Below are 15,835 nucleotides of genomic sequence, written 5' to 3' on the forward strand. Positions count from 1 at the left end.
AGACTAGAACAAGAATAGGACAAGAAACATTTCTGTTTAACACAGTACTGAAGGTCCTATCCAAGGCGATTAGGCAAAAAAGAAGTACAAAGAGAAGGAGGAGGAGGAGTAAAAAGCACCTAAGTTGGAAATGAATAAGTAAACTTACTCTATTTGCAAATTATTATCTTGTATACAGAAAATCCTAAAGGATTCACTAAAAATCTTTTCTAACTAATAAATTCAGCAATGCTGCAGGATAGAAGATCAATATACAAAAACCAATTGCACTTCAACACATTTATAATGAACTCCAAAAATAAAATTAAGAAAACTTCACTACAAATAATATGAAATTTAGAAATAAATTTAATGAAAGAAATATAAAATTTATACTCTGAAAACTGAAAATCGTTTTTAAGAGAAATTTTTAAAGACTCAAATAAATAGAAAGCTATCACATTGATATATTGGAAGATTTAATATTGTTAAGATCACAGTAGTCTCCAGTTATTTTCTACAGATTCCTCACAATCTCCCTCAAAATCTCTGCCAGTTTATTGCCAAAATTGGCAGGCTCATCCTGAAACTCATAAGGCAATACAAGGACGCAAAAATAACCAAAACAATCTTGAAAAATGAGAACAAAGTTGAAAGACTGACATTTCCAATGTTAAAACTGAATGCAAAGCTATAGTAATCAGGACAATTGATACTCATAAAAATATACATATCGATCAATGAGATAGAATTTAGATAAAGCCTCACATTTACAATCAAATGATTTTCAACAACTTGCCAAGACAATTTAATAGTGGAAAGAATGATTCTGGGATAAGTAAATATCCATATGCAAATCCACATGGATATCCATATATTTATAACAAAATTAACTAAAAGTGGATCATAAATCTAAATTTAATAGTGAAAACATTGCATTTAAAAAGAAACATAGAATTAAATCTTAGTATCTTTGGATTAGGCAATGGTTTCTTAGATATGATACAAAAAGCACAAGCAACGAAACAAACAAATAGCTAAATTATACTTCATCAAAATTTAAAACTTTTGTGATTCAAAAGACACCTTTGAAAAGAGAAAAAAAAAAAAAAAACTACAGCATGGCAGAAAACTTTTGCAAATCATATCTTACAAAGGAGTTTCATCTAGAATATATTCAAAATTCTAGCAACTCAATATTAAAAAGCCAAAGACCCTAGTAATAAAATGATCAAAATCTTTAAATAGACCTTTCTCCATATACATGTACAAATGGCTAATAAGCACATTAAAAAGATCCTCAACATCTTTAGGCATCAGGAAAATGCAAAGAGAAACCACAATGAGATACCATTTTATATTAATTAGAATGGCTACAGATCATAACAAGGCTTAGAGAGAATTTGGAGAAAATGGAACCTTCACACTCTACTGATGTGAATGCCAATATTTCAGCCAGTTTGGAAAACAGTCTGGCAGTTCTTCCAAGGTTTGAACAGTTACCATATGACCTATCAAGTTCACTCCTAGGTACATACCCAAGAGAAATTAAAACATATGTCCACACAGAAACATTAATGATCCTAGCAGCTTTATTTGTAATAGTCAAAAAAGTGGAAATAACTCAAATGTCCATCAAATGATAAATGCATAAATGTCTTATAGCGATAAAAGGAAAAATTTGGCCAAAAAAAAAAAAAAAAAAAAAGCAGTGAAGTACTGATATATATTACAAAATAGAACATTATGCAAAGTGAAAGAACCCAGTCATAAAGGACAACATATTATATGATTCCATTTATACAAAATGTCCAGAGTAGGTTAGTCTGTAGAGATAGAAAGCAGGCTGGACATAGTGGCTCACACCTGTAATCCCAGCACTTTGAGAGGCCAAGGCTGGCGGATCATTTGAGGCCAGGAGTTAGAGACCAGCCTGGCCAACATGGCGAAACCCCGTCTCTGCTAAATATACAAAAATTAGCCGGGCGTGGTGGCACGCGCTTGTGGTCCCAGCTACTCAGGTGGCTGAAGCATGACAATCGCCTGACCCTGGGAGGTGGAGGTTGCAGTGAGTTGAGATCATGCCACTGCACTACAGCCTGGGGGACACGGCGAGATACTGTCTCAAAAAGTAAATAAAAATTTAAAAAAGATAAAGTGGTTGCCTTGAGGCTGGGGAGTTTGAAAAAATATGAGTGATACTATTAATAGGTGTTGTTTTCTTGACAAAAAATTCTACAATTACATATTAACGATGGCTGCACGATTCTGTAAATATACTCAAAATCATTGACTTGTACGTATGTAAAATAAATCCCAATAAAGATGTTAGTTAAAATAAAGAAAATTCTATTTTGAGACATTATCACAAATGATAAAAATTTACAGCCAAAACTTGGAAACAATCCAAATATCCGAAAGTACTGGAAATGTTAAAAAAAATTTATGTTAATCCACATAATATAATGTATTCCTATTAAAATAGTATTTACAAATTGTTAATCATAACATAGGAGAGTGTTCATGTTAGAATGGTAAGTAAAAGAAACAAGAAACAATCACATCAATAATAAAATTTATTTGTATTTTAAAAATAGCATGAAAATTAAATACCAAAATATTAATAGTTGCTGTCTGTGCTGTTGTAGTATTGGTGATTTTTATTTCAACTTTCTTTCACGTTTTCTAATTTTACAAATTTGCTGTACATTTAAATTTTTAAAAATTTAAACAAAGTATTTAACCATGGATTGAAGTTTGCCATCAATAAGTGATTGCAAAACTGATATTATTCTACCAACTCATTTTAATAATGTTTAATGATGATTGAGCTAATAGATGTCTATTTTTTAATTTAAATCATCACTCTTTTTAGTTAATAGGGTATTAAATGAATATTAAAAATAATTGAGTATGCAAATAGACCCATTAGTATCCTTTATTGCTATCAGTAAATTAAAATCTGAGCCAGTGAGCTCAAAACATGAGTTGTTTTACCACTGAAACAATATTAGGAGAGAAGAGTAAAGAAAAAAAATTATAAGGCTATGGTCATATTTTAAATAAGTTATTAAGAATTGCTAATAAATCTTAGCTCTTTTATTCTCTATTAATGAGAATAATATGTCATACGAAACAAAAATAAAAACTATGAATTCTCTTATTCAGGATTTAGATAACTTTTTACATATGTTTAGAGCTTTGAATTACTAGATCGGATCATTAGTTTTATCATTATCTCATATTTAATTTGTAAGGAAAGCAGCAAAATATAATCCCTCCTGTGAATGTTTATTTGTTTTTTTTCCCCTGAAGAACAGAGCAGATTTATACAATACAATCTATATTTTTTGCTCAAACTATTCAAGTCTAATTCTGATTCTTTTCACATAGGTTTTAATGACTTTCGACTGAGAAAACAGTTGTTGTTGCTTTTTTTTTTAATAGCCTATAGGTTTTTACTGTTGATGCTACTAATATTAGAAGTTGAACAGTCAAAAAGCTGTTAGAGACCCAGAGAGATCACTACTGAGAAGAGGTTGCTTTGTATAACTCTAAAATACTCCAACTCCAGTGATTCATAATTTTTAAGTAATCTAGTCTAGTATTTTATACTAGACACTGATAATCAAGTTATATTTCTGGTTCCACTTCAGTTTTTTTCCTACTTAATCTCTATCTAGCTCTTCTCATTGAATCTTCAGTAAAATTGAGTAATAAATAAAGGAAACAAACTTTAAGACTAATGGAACTAGGTTTATTTGTTTTATTTTCTTTAACATAGGCTTTGATAAATTCACTGACACATTGAGTTAGCCATAGCATGTGATGGGAGACAGCCCAGTATCCTAGAAACTGATTTATATCATTGCTCTTGAGCGCCATTGCAAGCATAAAGAACTGGCAATTGTTCCCAGGTACTTTGGAGCTCCCTTTCTGGCCAAGGAACTCTGGAGAGGAATACTTGAGGCAATACTAGAACTCAGTCTAAGCATAGTTAACACCAGTAAACACTCAGCATGCCTTGGTGACAAAGAATGAAGTCACTACAATAGTAATTCTATTGGTGATATACACAAAGGTGTATATGCACATACAAAGGTGTTCATACAAATACAAATACACAATTTTAATTCCCAGGCAATCCTAGACAGCTATAAGCAAATTCTTGAAAGAGCTTTTATTAATTAAAGAGCCACAGTGCTGAAGAGTCCTTAAGTAAAATATTTGGCTTAAGTTACCATATCATGAAGCCTTTTCCAGACACTAGACAAAAACTTCAAAGAATGGTTGGAAGAAGTTTCTGGCTTTTGTTGAAGGACTCTTCTGGAATGGTAGCCAAAAGCAAATGTGGCAAACTCGTGACATGAAAAGCTAGGTACTAATGAACAAGATGCTCAAGATAACAAATAGCAGCCTAAAGGAAAAGACCAGTGGGATTTGCTACTGCCAAGGAGGACAGTGGATCTAAAGCAGTAGAACACATCAAAATCACCTAAAATAATCTTAGTTTTGCCCTGGTATAGGTTTCTTGACCTTAGCACTATTTGTATTTCAAGATGGATAATACTGTGTTTTGGGAAAGGAACAGGACACTAAACATGCACAGGGCATTGTTTAGCAGCATCCCTGGCTTTTATTCAATAGATACCAATATGACAACAATGTTTCCAGATATTACAAAGTGAACTTTGGGGTCCACAGTTTTCCACATTTGATAAACAATCATAGATCAACTAAGTCAAATTCTCAGTACTAGGACTACCTTGCTCCCTAATTTGGCCTTCTGAATCCCACACGTGGAATGGTTAGATATTTCTGGCCTGTGGCCTTATATTGCATATTTTAAATTTGTTGTTGTTGCTGTGAAACACCCATTCTGGCCAGGCGCGGTGGCTCACACCTGTAATTCCAGCATTTTGGGAGGCCAAGGTGGTGGATCACCTGAGTTTGGGAGTTCAAGATCAGCCTTGTAAACATGGCAAAACGCTGTCTCTATTAAAAATACAAAAAATTAACTGGGCATGGTTGGGGGCACCTGTAATCCCAGCTACTTGGGAGGCAGCGGCAGGAGAAATGCCTCTTGAACCTGGGAGGCAGAGGTTGCAGTGAGCTAAGATAGCACCATTGTACTCCAGCCTGGGCGACAGAGCGAGACTCTGTCTCAAAAAACAAAACAAAACAAAACAAAACAAAATACACACACAGACACACCACACACACAAACTCCATCCTTTCTTGGATATTTGTGGAATCTTCCCTTACTCAACTTATGAATGGCAGTGTGGAGAAAGCAAATGATGAAAAAATATATATGTGTGAATTTAAATCCCAGCTTTGTTCTATTCCATTTGTGAAACATTTGGCAGTTTATTTAAGCTTTGTCTTTAATTTCTACCCAAAGGACTTCTCCAGTCATCTACAGTCTACTATTAACTGGAGGCAAAATGAGGATCAAGACAAGGACCATAATGTTTCACATTAATAATTCATTCTCACATGGTTTCAGCCAGAACACAGAAGCTGTCCGTACAGGAACATCACTGATATTTCAAACCTGCCATCAGAGTTCACCCTTCAGAAAATAATGTGTGGGAATAAGATACATAAAAGGTCTATAATATTGTGATAGGCAGTCCCTAATGTGGACCCCTCTTACCCCTACCACTCGGTAGTCACTCCTTGCCGAGTCCCTTTCTCTGAGTGGAGTATGGATCTACTTAGTAGCTTCTAATAAATAGAATATACCAAAAGTGATGGGATGCCATTTCTGAGATTGGGAGACAAGAAGTCTTACTTCCATTTTGTGAGTGCCTCCTCCCACTCTCTTATTCACTAGCTCTACGAGAAGCTCGTGGTCATGCTGTGAACTGCCCTGTAAAAAGGCCCACATGCCAAAGAACTGAGAAAATATTCTGTAGAGAACTGTGGTCTTCTATTCAACAACCTGCAAGAAACAGAATCTTGCCAACAGTCCCATGAGCCAGCTTGGAAGTGAATCCTCCCTAACTGAGCCTTGATGATGCCACATCTCTGTGCAACACTGTGATTGCAGTCTCATAAGAAACTTTGAAGCAGATGACACAGCAAGCTGACCAATAGAAACTATGAGAGTATAAGCATTGTTTTGTCTTACCAAGTGTTAGTAATTTGTTACACAGTAATAGGTAACTAAAGTAAACATAGGAGAATAAATGATTTTCTCTCTCTTCTCCTCCTCCATTCTATGACAATCATAATAGTGATAATGATGATGGTGATGGTGCCCTCCTTAACTATCTGAGTCTCAGATGAAGCTGTGCCACGAGTCTTCTGCCCCTCAATCTAGCAGGGGCAATCCTACACTGACCATATTATCAAGATTCTCTCAAACTCTGAGCCCTAATATGGCCCATCAATTATCTTTCCCAATCATAATTACAATAAGATTAAGATTCTCATTATGAAACTATTAGGGATCAGATGTGGATTATTTCACATTGCTTATGCAATTCGTGTTTGAGGTCAATCTCAGGGGCAAAAACCCAAAAGAATCCTGAATGCAGAATTTAATTAGAACATCTCAAAGCAACCAAGTCTTTCCTATACCCATATCTCATCCTGAAACCCAGTTTAATATTAAAATAAAAATACCACTTTCCTCAAAAGATTATTTTGATCAATTAAATGACATAAATGCACAAAGTTTCCTAACCTTACTCCTGTGATGTAGTAAGTGTGCAACAAATATTAAGGGTTTCTTGTTATTTTAATTTCTTCCTCTTCCAATCCCTCAGTTTTCTAATCCTCTTATAGGTGTTTAATTCCATTACTAGGCTTTTTCAATTTCTGCCAAGGTCTTATTCTAAAAATACCAAGGAATTCACAGAACCAATTAGTTATTTTTTTCACCTTAAAGTTTCAAAATGATCCACTTACTCCTTGTTGCCCTTAGATAAAAATAAGGCCAAATGATAAAATGAAATTAAAGATCCATTGTTTATGACCAGTCCATAAACAAATTAAATAATTTTCCTTTTTCTTTAACTAGAATATTGTCTACTTGATTAAAAATTAATGGCCCAAAAATTCAGAAGCTGAATCACAGCTTTTTAAAAAATAAATGCTATCAAAAAGACAAATGGATTAATATATATTCAGTTTTCTTAAAATGGGAAGAAAAGCACTTTTTCAAGTTTAAGTTTACAGTTAAACATAGCAAAGGTACCAACGTACCTAAGCTAAAAGAGATCTCCTCATTATCACTTAATCTGTCAGCATATCTAGGGCTGGGTTTCTGGAAATAAACAAGTACCAATCTATCCTCTAAAGATCAGAGCATGGAGTAATTTGAAAATTATAAAATAGCTTGACCTATCTATAAAAATACTTTTTTCACATATCTTTAGGGGTGTTTTATCTGGATGTTGCCCGTGGGTTAAGACACTGTGATCTGCTCAAACATATATAATTTAAAAACTTGTCAATCTCTAAGCAGCTACTAATAATTTACTATGAATTGAAGTAACCAGGCCTTTAGAAAATAGCTTGAGAAGCAGCTCCATTTTGATAAAGAAGAGTGGGGAGAAAGAGTGGTACATTCAATTCTGAATGTACCACTGTAGAGAAGTCTCAGTAGCTAAAAAGAAATACGGCAGCACAAAGTAACTCAGGTAGGGAAAAAGAAAGGTTTCCTAATGCAGATTTGATGTGCTTCATGCGGATTAATCTAAAGTTGGTGTCAAGATCTTTCCCTTTCTTGAGGAGTGCTGAGTGCCTGAAGTTGCATGAGACTTGCCTAAGAGATTCTCTCAATAATATGGAAAATAATATAGATCTCAAATAAGTTGACCACAGTTTTAATCTTAGTAGGTGATCACTGTGCATCTTCTCGGGCTTTTAATTTCAGGTAACATACTGATAAATTGAGATGCCTAATAGAGGTTTGTTTTTATGTTTTGAGTTTAGAAATTACCCAAAAAGGATCTGTGAGATATTTCCAGTAATTTACTTAACATAAAATGCCTTATGTTATGCATGTTTATGATATTTACATTTCAGGTAGTATTGATAAGTTTTTATTTTCTTGTGATATTACATCTTGAAAGATTTACTGAATTAACTACCTACAAATCTATACAAACTGCTTACATGATTAAAAAATATATTATTGAAGAAAGTTTGAAATGACAAAAAGTAGTTTTAGTTTCACTGTCACAAGAAGAAATTGAAACAGCCCTAAAAATTCACTTTGTAGCCAAGAAAATGGTTTTCATAAAACTGCAAAAATGTCCCAAAGCAACAATATTATATTTCTTAAACTATTGCTGCTACTGACATAAAAAGAATTCTTTCTATAATTCTTCTGTGGCCTTGGTTGGTGACAAAGTGGTTACTAGAAAACTTTTGTAAATAGTTTCTTTTTATAAGCTTCCAGGCATAGAAAATAAAAAAAAGAGAGAGACTCATTTGAGTGTCACTAGCTTCAATTATTAAATGGGTTTAAAAAATCACATGATTCAGTATATAAATCAAAATAATACACGATCTTCTACTAGCACAAATTTGCAGAAGTGCAATGTAGCATCATCAAGTAATGCCAACAATGGTCGAAATAAACTTTTGCTTCAGTGGTTACCAATGCAAGATGGCACAGTGGAAAGAACTGGGAGTAGTATACTCCATTAGTATATGGCCCCTTGATCTCTTTGGGTTCCAGTTTCCTTACCTGTGTCATGAGGGAGTGCTACAAATGGTGTCAAATACTCCTTCTAGTTCTACGTTTCAAAGATAAATGTGAATGTTGTGGGACTATTAAGGAGGGATTCTTTCATGTAAATAGATGACATTCACTATATAAATGTGGCAATGATATTTTGCCACATATACTCCTTTAGTGTTTTTTAAATAGGTTTTAATCTTTAGAGTTCTAGGTTCACAGCAAAATTGATTAGAAAGTAGAGTTTCCACATATTCCTTCCCCCATACCCAAACAGCCTTGCCCACTATCAACATCTCACACCAGAGTGATACATTTGCCAGAGGTGAATTTAAGCCAACACATCCATAGTTTATATTATCATCTATCGCTAACATTAGGGTTCACTCTTGGTGTTATACATTCTGTGGATTCAGATAAATCTATACTGATATGTTCCTTCAGTGTTTGTATTGTCTCAGCCAGATCACTATGTGATGGTGTAAAAAAATATTAAAATATTTCCTATAGTGAGTGCCAAACAGTGACATCCAAATAATGACCCTTATTCTGTGTTTATTTTTTTCTTTAAATAGAGACAGGGTCTCACTATATTGCCCAGGCTAGTCTCAAACTCTTGGACTCAAGTGATCTTCCCACCTCTGTCTCCCAAAGTGCTAGGGTTACAGGTATGAGCTGTTACAGCTGGGCCCTTGTTTATCTTTATCTTCCCTAGCAACTTAGATGTGAAATTCTAAACCTGGTAGATATTATAGTAACCAACAGTTGTTGCATCATTGAGTTGGATGACCTAAATTTGAATAAAAGAGATAAAAGATTAAAAAAGAATGTAAGTGTGAAGTTTTCCAGATGAATAATTATTCTCTGAGTAGAATGTCCTCTTCAAGCAGCGTCCTCTCGTTTCATTATTAAGGAAAAGTCATAAGTAGTCCAAGGGGAGGGAGGACTGAATTGAATAAAGCATTACTTACTGAAGATCACTTAACTAAGTAGAGCAATGGGCTTTGTTTTGAAGGCTTTTCTCCAAACTAAAATATATCTGTTAAAGCATCAAATGCAGTATTCATTTATCAGGAGGAATATCACTCAGCAGGCAAGGATTTTCAAAGCTCATTTTTTTTTTTTTTTTCCCACTGGAATGGGACTTTTCCAGTGAAGAGATAAAAATGCTTTGAACATTTTAAATCTAGCCACAGTGTCTTATTTATTTCTGTGGAGAGTATCCAGAATTGCTTCATCTGGTAGAAGAAACAATTTGTTCATTGCAGAAAGCTTTAATTTATTACGACCAAACCCAGAAAGATTCAGATCTGTTAATTCTTATGAAATGCACAGGTTTTGACAATACATTCATTGTGTAAGATCATGGTAATGAAATAGTATTATTAAATTACGATACTTGTACTTTGCAAATAATTCTCTTCCACTGCATCTCCTTTGTATGATTGGGGCTGTTTGTTTAGAATAAGAGGCAACTGTGCCTTTCCATTTTGATCCTAATGTAGAGATTATGTCCCTGGGGTAAATGTTAATGGAAGAAGAGGAAATAAAATATCTGCAAAAGAAATGAATCAAGAAAGAACCTATAGTCAGGTGAAATATGTTAAAAAAAAAAGATTAATAAGTAGAGATTGGCACAACAAAAAAAATGTTTGTTTTCTCTCTCTTTCTCTGAGTAATAATCCAGGTTTTCCTTTCTCTCTCTCTGTAACTTCCCTCCACGAAGTCACAGAGCTTGTATATCATCACTATAAAGATATTATAAATCAAGCTGCTGACACTTATTCTGATCCTAATATATTTTCATAAAACACAATTAATAAAGGATCAGACTGTAAAGTAGATGGAAGTAACAAAAGTCATGCAAAAAGGCATTAGAAAGCTCCAGAGAGCACCACCACCATCATGACCTTCATTAGTGTTTCAGTTAGTTCAGTCTAAGCACTGGATGCCAGCCTCTTAGATTGACATTTAATATTGTAAATAGTTGCTGATATCTAATCTTTAAGCATCAGCTCTGCAGACTGATGATGATGATGATGATGACGTTTATTCTCAACAGGGAGATTTTTTTTAACCTATGTTTATCACCCCAGAGTAGTGAAGAAACACCCATTTTTCTATTCAAATAACTGTATAGAATATATAATATTAGTTGAGAGAACAGTCAAACAAAATCCTAGCTAATTAGAAATTTAAATGTAGCTTCCAGGGCATCTTTGTAAAAAAAAAATATATATATATATATATATATATATATAAAATTATATAAATATAAAATACAAAATAATATATTTTATATATATGTAAAAATATATAAAATATGATAATAAAATATGATAATTTCTACAATATTTTACTTCCCACTTATTTGATATTTTTGTTAACATTCTCTGAGCACCAACGTATATCAGGTACTTTGTTAAACATTTGCTTACTTTGATCTAAACATGCCCACACCCCAAAAAAGTAAGGAAACAGAGCCTCAGAAAAATTAGGTAACTTACCCAAGATCACAAAGCTAGTAGTGGTTGAGCTGGCATTAGAACCCCAGGTTGTCTGTGGCTAAACTCTGGTTTCTTCCAACTATGCTTCCCTGGCCTGTAGATCTCTAACCTTCTTTGGTTTTAAAGAAAGTTTTTCACTGCTGTATTCTGAGTAACAGTAGGGATTTTAATAGATTCTTGAACATTCTACCTACATGACTATTCCATATGCTTGCATCCCTTTACATTTAGAAGAAGAAATAGCTTTTCTGAAAATAATTTTTCCCCAGGAAATAAAAATATGGTAGGCAAAATGTAAAGAACAAAGTTTTAACTAAAACAGGTAACTTCTCCTTAGGAAAAGTCACTTTGACATGAAATAAGTTTATGATATTAACAATTATTGGGCATATTGAAACAGAAAGTCCTATTCTCTGCAAATAAAAATATCCTCCATCATGGTACATGATATTAAACGTAACCATTTCAGGGCCAATATAAACCTTGGAGAGTGAATTTAACTCATTCAAATGATCCATTTACCCTTAAAAAGCGAAAGATTTACTAAGGATCTTATCAGGACATTTAGATCAAATTGCTTATATTAATATTTTTTCCTCATGGAAATTTATGAAATATGTACAAAACTCATTATGGAGTATTCAAAATAATTGAATATATGCTCCAGCTGAAACAAAGGATTATGCACCTAGTAAAAATATATGAATGTACTGTATGCATAAGATCTTTTACAAGTTCAAGTTTTCTTAGTTTTGCACTTAACAAATCCTATACAATAAAATTCTAATGAATAAAATGCATGTACCTAACAGACAAGGTAGATTATTCATTGTAGAGGTAATTAGCCTTCCACCAATAATGAGATTTGATTAAAGTCTGATCAAAAATCTCACTGAAATTTTAGCAAAATTAACATGTTGCTTAATAAAATATGTTATACTTCTTTGTATTTCCTTTTGATAAAGGTGGTTTTAAAAATTTGCCTCTATTCAATTCCAAACAGTTGGTGCAAAACAATCTGCTTAAGAAAAGTCCTTTCTGAACCATTTGTGAAGATCCCCAGTAATTCACTAACTTGTAGTTAAGAATTTTATTAATACATGATTAAACAAAATGTGTTAGAGCTGAGGGAAAATAAGCAACTACCAGAAGCCCACATGCTGGGGCAAGATTACAAAGATTCTTTTTTTTTTTTTTTTTTTTTTAAGATTATAAATCAAATAGCTATTTGTGTTTTAACATTAGATAAAATTAAGTCTTTACACAGATAAAAACACTGTGGACATGCATTTACATGTTCAACACTGAAACGTGAATTCAGGAAACATACGATTTACCATTTCTTTTTATAAGTTTAAGTCCTCAAGTGGAAGGTAGTAAATCTGAATTTTAATGTGAATACCAAATATTTATGCTATGGCAGAATTTAGCAATTAGCACCAAAAAACTTGTTTACTTCAGCAAATTCAACAGTGTCTACCATTAATTCCCAATCATTTGTTCATATTAGCCGCAGCAAAATGTTAGTGTCCACTTTGCTTCCTGTTGCTTCCTTTCACTGTTTGCTAAAATATAAGAAGGTAAAGTAAAATCTGACTCCAAATGATACATACTATATTCAACAATAATTTTCAATGGTTTAGCATGTATAATTGTTTCTATTATTTGGATTTCATTTGCCACTGCTTGTATTACAATAGAAAATCACATCCTGATTATATTTTAAATAAGATTATATTTTAGTATATAATAGGTCAACATGCTTTATATGTCTTTATATTTATAACTAGATAAAAGTAAAGTATCAAAATAAAAAAAAGAGAGAAATAAAAGTAAGCAACCAAGTGCCAATCATGATATGTTAATGCAATTACAATTCAAATGCTATACTTTTCGGACAATTTTACTTGATTGTTTTTCAGACATTACATATTTAGAACAATTTATGATTGGCTTTAAAATTTATCTATTTGCTGCTTTCTTATTTCTCACCTTGACTGTTAAAGTACAGAGGAAAATGTTGTATTCTCATCATGTTTAATAAATCAAGTGAATACATTATGCATAAATTATGACTAAAAAGCTATTTACCTGCATGGAAATCTATTCCCACGGCAAATGAAGTTCCTGATATAGGCATCAAAGCATCCATTTTGTCACTTGGTTCAAGAGGTATTCCCCTGATTCCTTCATGAACAGAGTACATAAGAAATGATTCTATACCTAAATGCAGGGCAAGAGATAAGTGGGGGAAGGGAAGCCCAGGATGAATATTTAAAATAAAAATAATTTCATTTGTATTATTTTAAAAATTCTTAATTTATGTTAATAAATGTATTTCCTAGCCTTTTTAAAAATTATTGTCCACTACACTTCCTGACTAATGAAAGGTAGGTAGATTTGTAGTTCTCAAATTTGCTTATGCATAAGATTTATTAAAATAGGAATTTATTAAAATGAATTAGTGGGCACCATCCCCCTCCCAGAAGCCTGATCATTTAAATTTCTAAAAATCTTCCAGTTGGTGCTGACGATGCTGGTACGGGCCCCACACTTTCATAAGCACTGAGTTAGATTATTCGCGGAAGCCTACCTCATCCCTCAACCAAAATTTATTACCTTTTCCTTAAAATCCAAACATCTCTTTACTTATAGATGATAATAAACCTGATTTAAGATTACTATATCACTGATATTTTAATAGACATTTAGATTTCTTGAATTAAGAAATTTATGAAGATAGTCTTCATAAATCTTTGTCATACTAAGAATACATCAGCAGCTTAATTAGCTATTAATATCTCACTTCTGTAGCATCAAAAGCCTGTCCTAAAACAGGCACATAAATATTAAGCTAACTACCAGAAGTACACCTGCTAAAGCTTATGCATTTTGCCAATATATTAGAAAATATTTATATATTTTTTCTTATTAAAACTAGAATGCCTAGAATTAAATCTGTTTCTGCTCTTTCCTATCCATGTAACCTGATTAAGTTGCTTAATTTCTCTGTGCCTCGGTTTCCTCATTTCTAAATAAGAGACCTACCTCATGAGGTTATGAAGATTAAGTGAATTAATATGTTTAAGGTAGTTAGAACAGAGCCATGTATGTAATACGTATCATACAAATATTGGATTTAAAATAAAATAAATGATAATATTAATATACATATATATTTCTCAAATAAGATTGGAACATTTTTAAAGACAAAATTAAGCTATGATCATTAGATACAAAAGATCATCCTAGAAACAAAGTTCTTTGGGACTAATAGAAGTAGAGACTGCAAAACAATATTTTTTAGGTACCAATTCTCTTACAGTGCTTTTCTCCCTCAGTTATGCAAACCTGAGACCTCACGTTCTTTCTAGCGCTTTCTCTAATATAGTCTAAAGTAAACATTATTTAGTTCAAATTCTACATTAATTCCAGCCTCAAGCACTGCCTTTCACTATAACTTTTGCTTATTCAGGTTGAAGGTAGCTTCTACTAGATTTGGTTAAAGATTTGATAATAAACTGCAGTTGTTAAAAATAACTAAAAAATTAGAATGTCTTATAAGGCAGAACAATATTTTAAATATTTCAAATATTAAAATCTTACACATATGAGACTAAACAGTATACCATTTCCTAATACCTGGTTAATTTTTTTTCTAATGTTTAACTGACTTTGGTGCCTAAAGTCTGCATGGTATGTAACGACTAATGAAGTAAATGAACCAGGGGTAAGGTTTTCCATGAACTTATACCTTGACATGACATGCGGTTCTTTTGGAGATAATATCCCACTGTACACATACACGTCCTTGTAGTTTCAGATGTGGGTAAACAAAGTTGAGAGCATCCACCATTGTTTAGTTGGCAAGAATTGCTGCCTGCATAGAATGAAAACAAAACACATTCCTTTAATGAAATTTTAAAAAATAAAGTTTTATTTAATATTGATAATTTAACAAATATGTATGATACTGATTTTGAAATGCAGTTGTTTCATATTGGTTAGGATTACATTTTATTTTCTTGAATAATTTAAAGTAGCAAATTATTGTTGAATTTGCCCTTTCAAAAAAGTCAACAGAGATACATCAGAAGATTAATAGTTACAGAAAAGCAAAAAGAAATTGATTTGTCATAAATATTTTCACACACCTTTGTAATATTTTAAGATCAGACAAACCAGAATCTTTTTCTCTTTTGATTTTTAAATTTCACTTCAACTCTACAATTACTTCCTTTGCAAGAATATTTCATCCGAATGTGTCACATAAATAGTTGTTAAATTATTACTAACCACTCAAAGATTATGCATCTAAGAGAAAGGGGGTATGTATGTTTATATGTATTCAATTAATTTTTAAAAGCAAGGAAATAAATTTTCCCATTCATAGAAACATAGTTCTCCCAAAATGTATGAAAAACACAGCCATAAGAGTCATCTAATTAATTGGCATGTTAATTCCTCTTATTTCTGTATAGTACCAATGACAAATATTAGCCAGGTAATCACAGGTAGGCATTCTAGAATCCCTACTGAAGATGATCCACTGAATTTACTAGGCCAATGTGCTAATTAATGCTGGTAGTGTGAAGTTAAGTAATTTACAATCTTACCAAGAAAGTTCATTAAATATTCCATTTTTACAGCT

At 32.5% G+C, this 15,835-nt stretch overlaps 1 protein-coding gene across 3 annotated transcripts in view; it reads right to left on the reverse strand.

Moving 5' to 3' along the window:
- The window catches only part of LRP1B (LDL receptor related protein 1B), a 1,950,491-nt gene that overhangs the window by 532,025 nt on the left and 1,402,631 nt on the right, over positions 1–15,835 (reverse strand). For all 3 annotated transcript variants that reach the window (XM_031651763.1, XM_031651762.1, XM_031651761.1), the window contains 2 exons: positions 14,939–15,064; positions 13,276–13,407 (listed from right to left, as the gene is read on the reverse strand). In XM_031651763.1, the coding sequence (XP_031507623.1) occupies positions 13,276–13,407; positions 14,939–15,064 (258 nt within the window). The remainder of the gene's footprint in view (positions 1–13,275; positions 13,408–14,938; positions 15,065–15,835) is intronic.

This window comes from Papio anubis, chromosome 10, assembly GCF_008728515.1.
Source record: "Papio anubis isolate 15944 chromosome 10, Panubis1.0, whole genome shotgun sequence".
Lineage (NCBI taxonomy): Eukaryota > Metazoa > Chordata > Mammalia > Primates > Cercopithecidae > Papio > Papio anubis.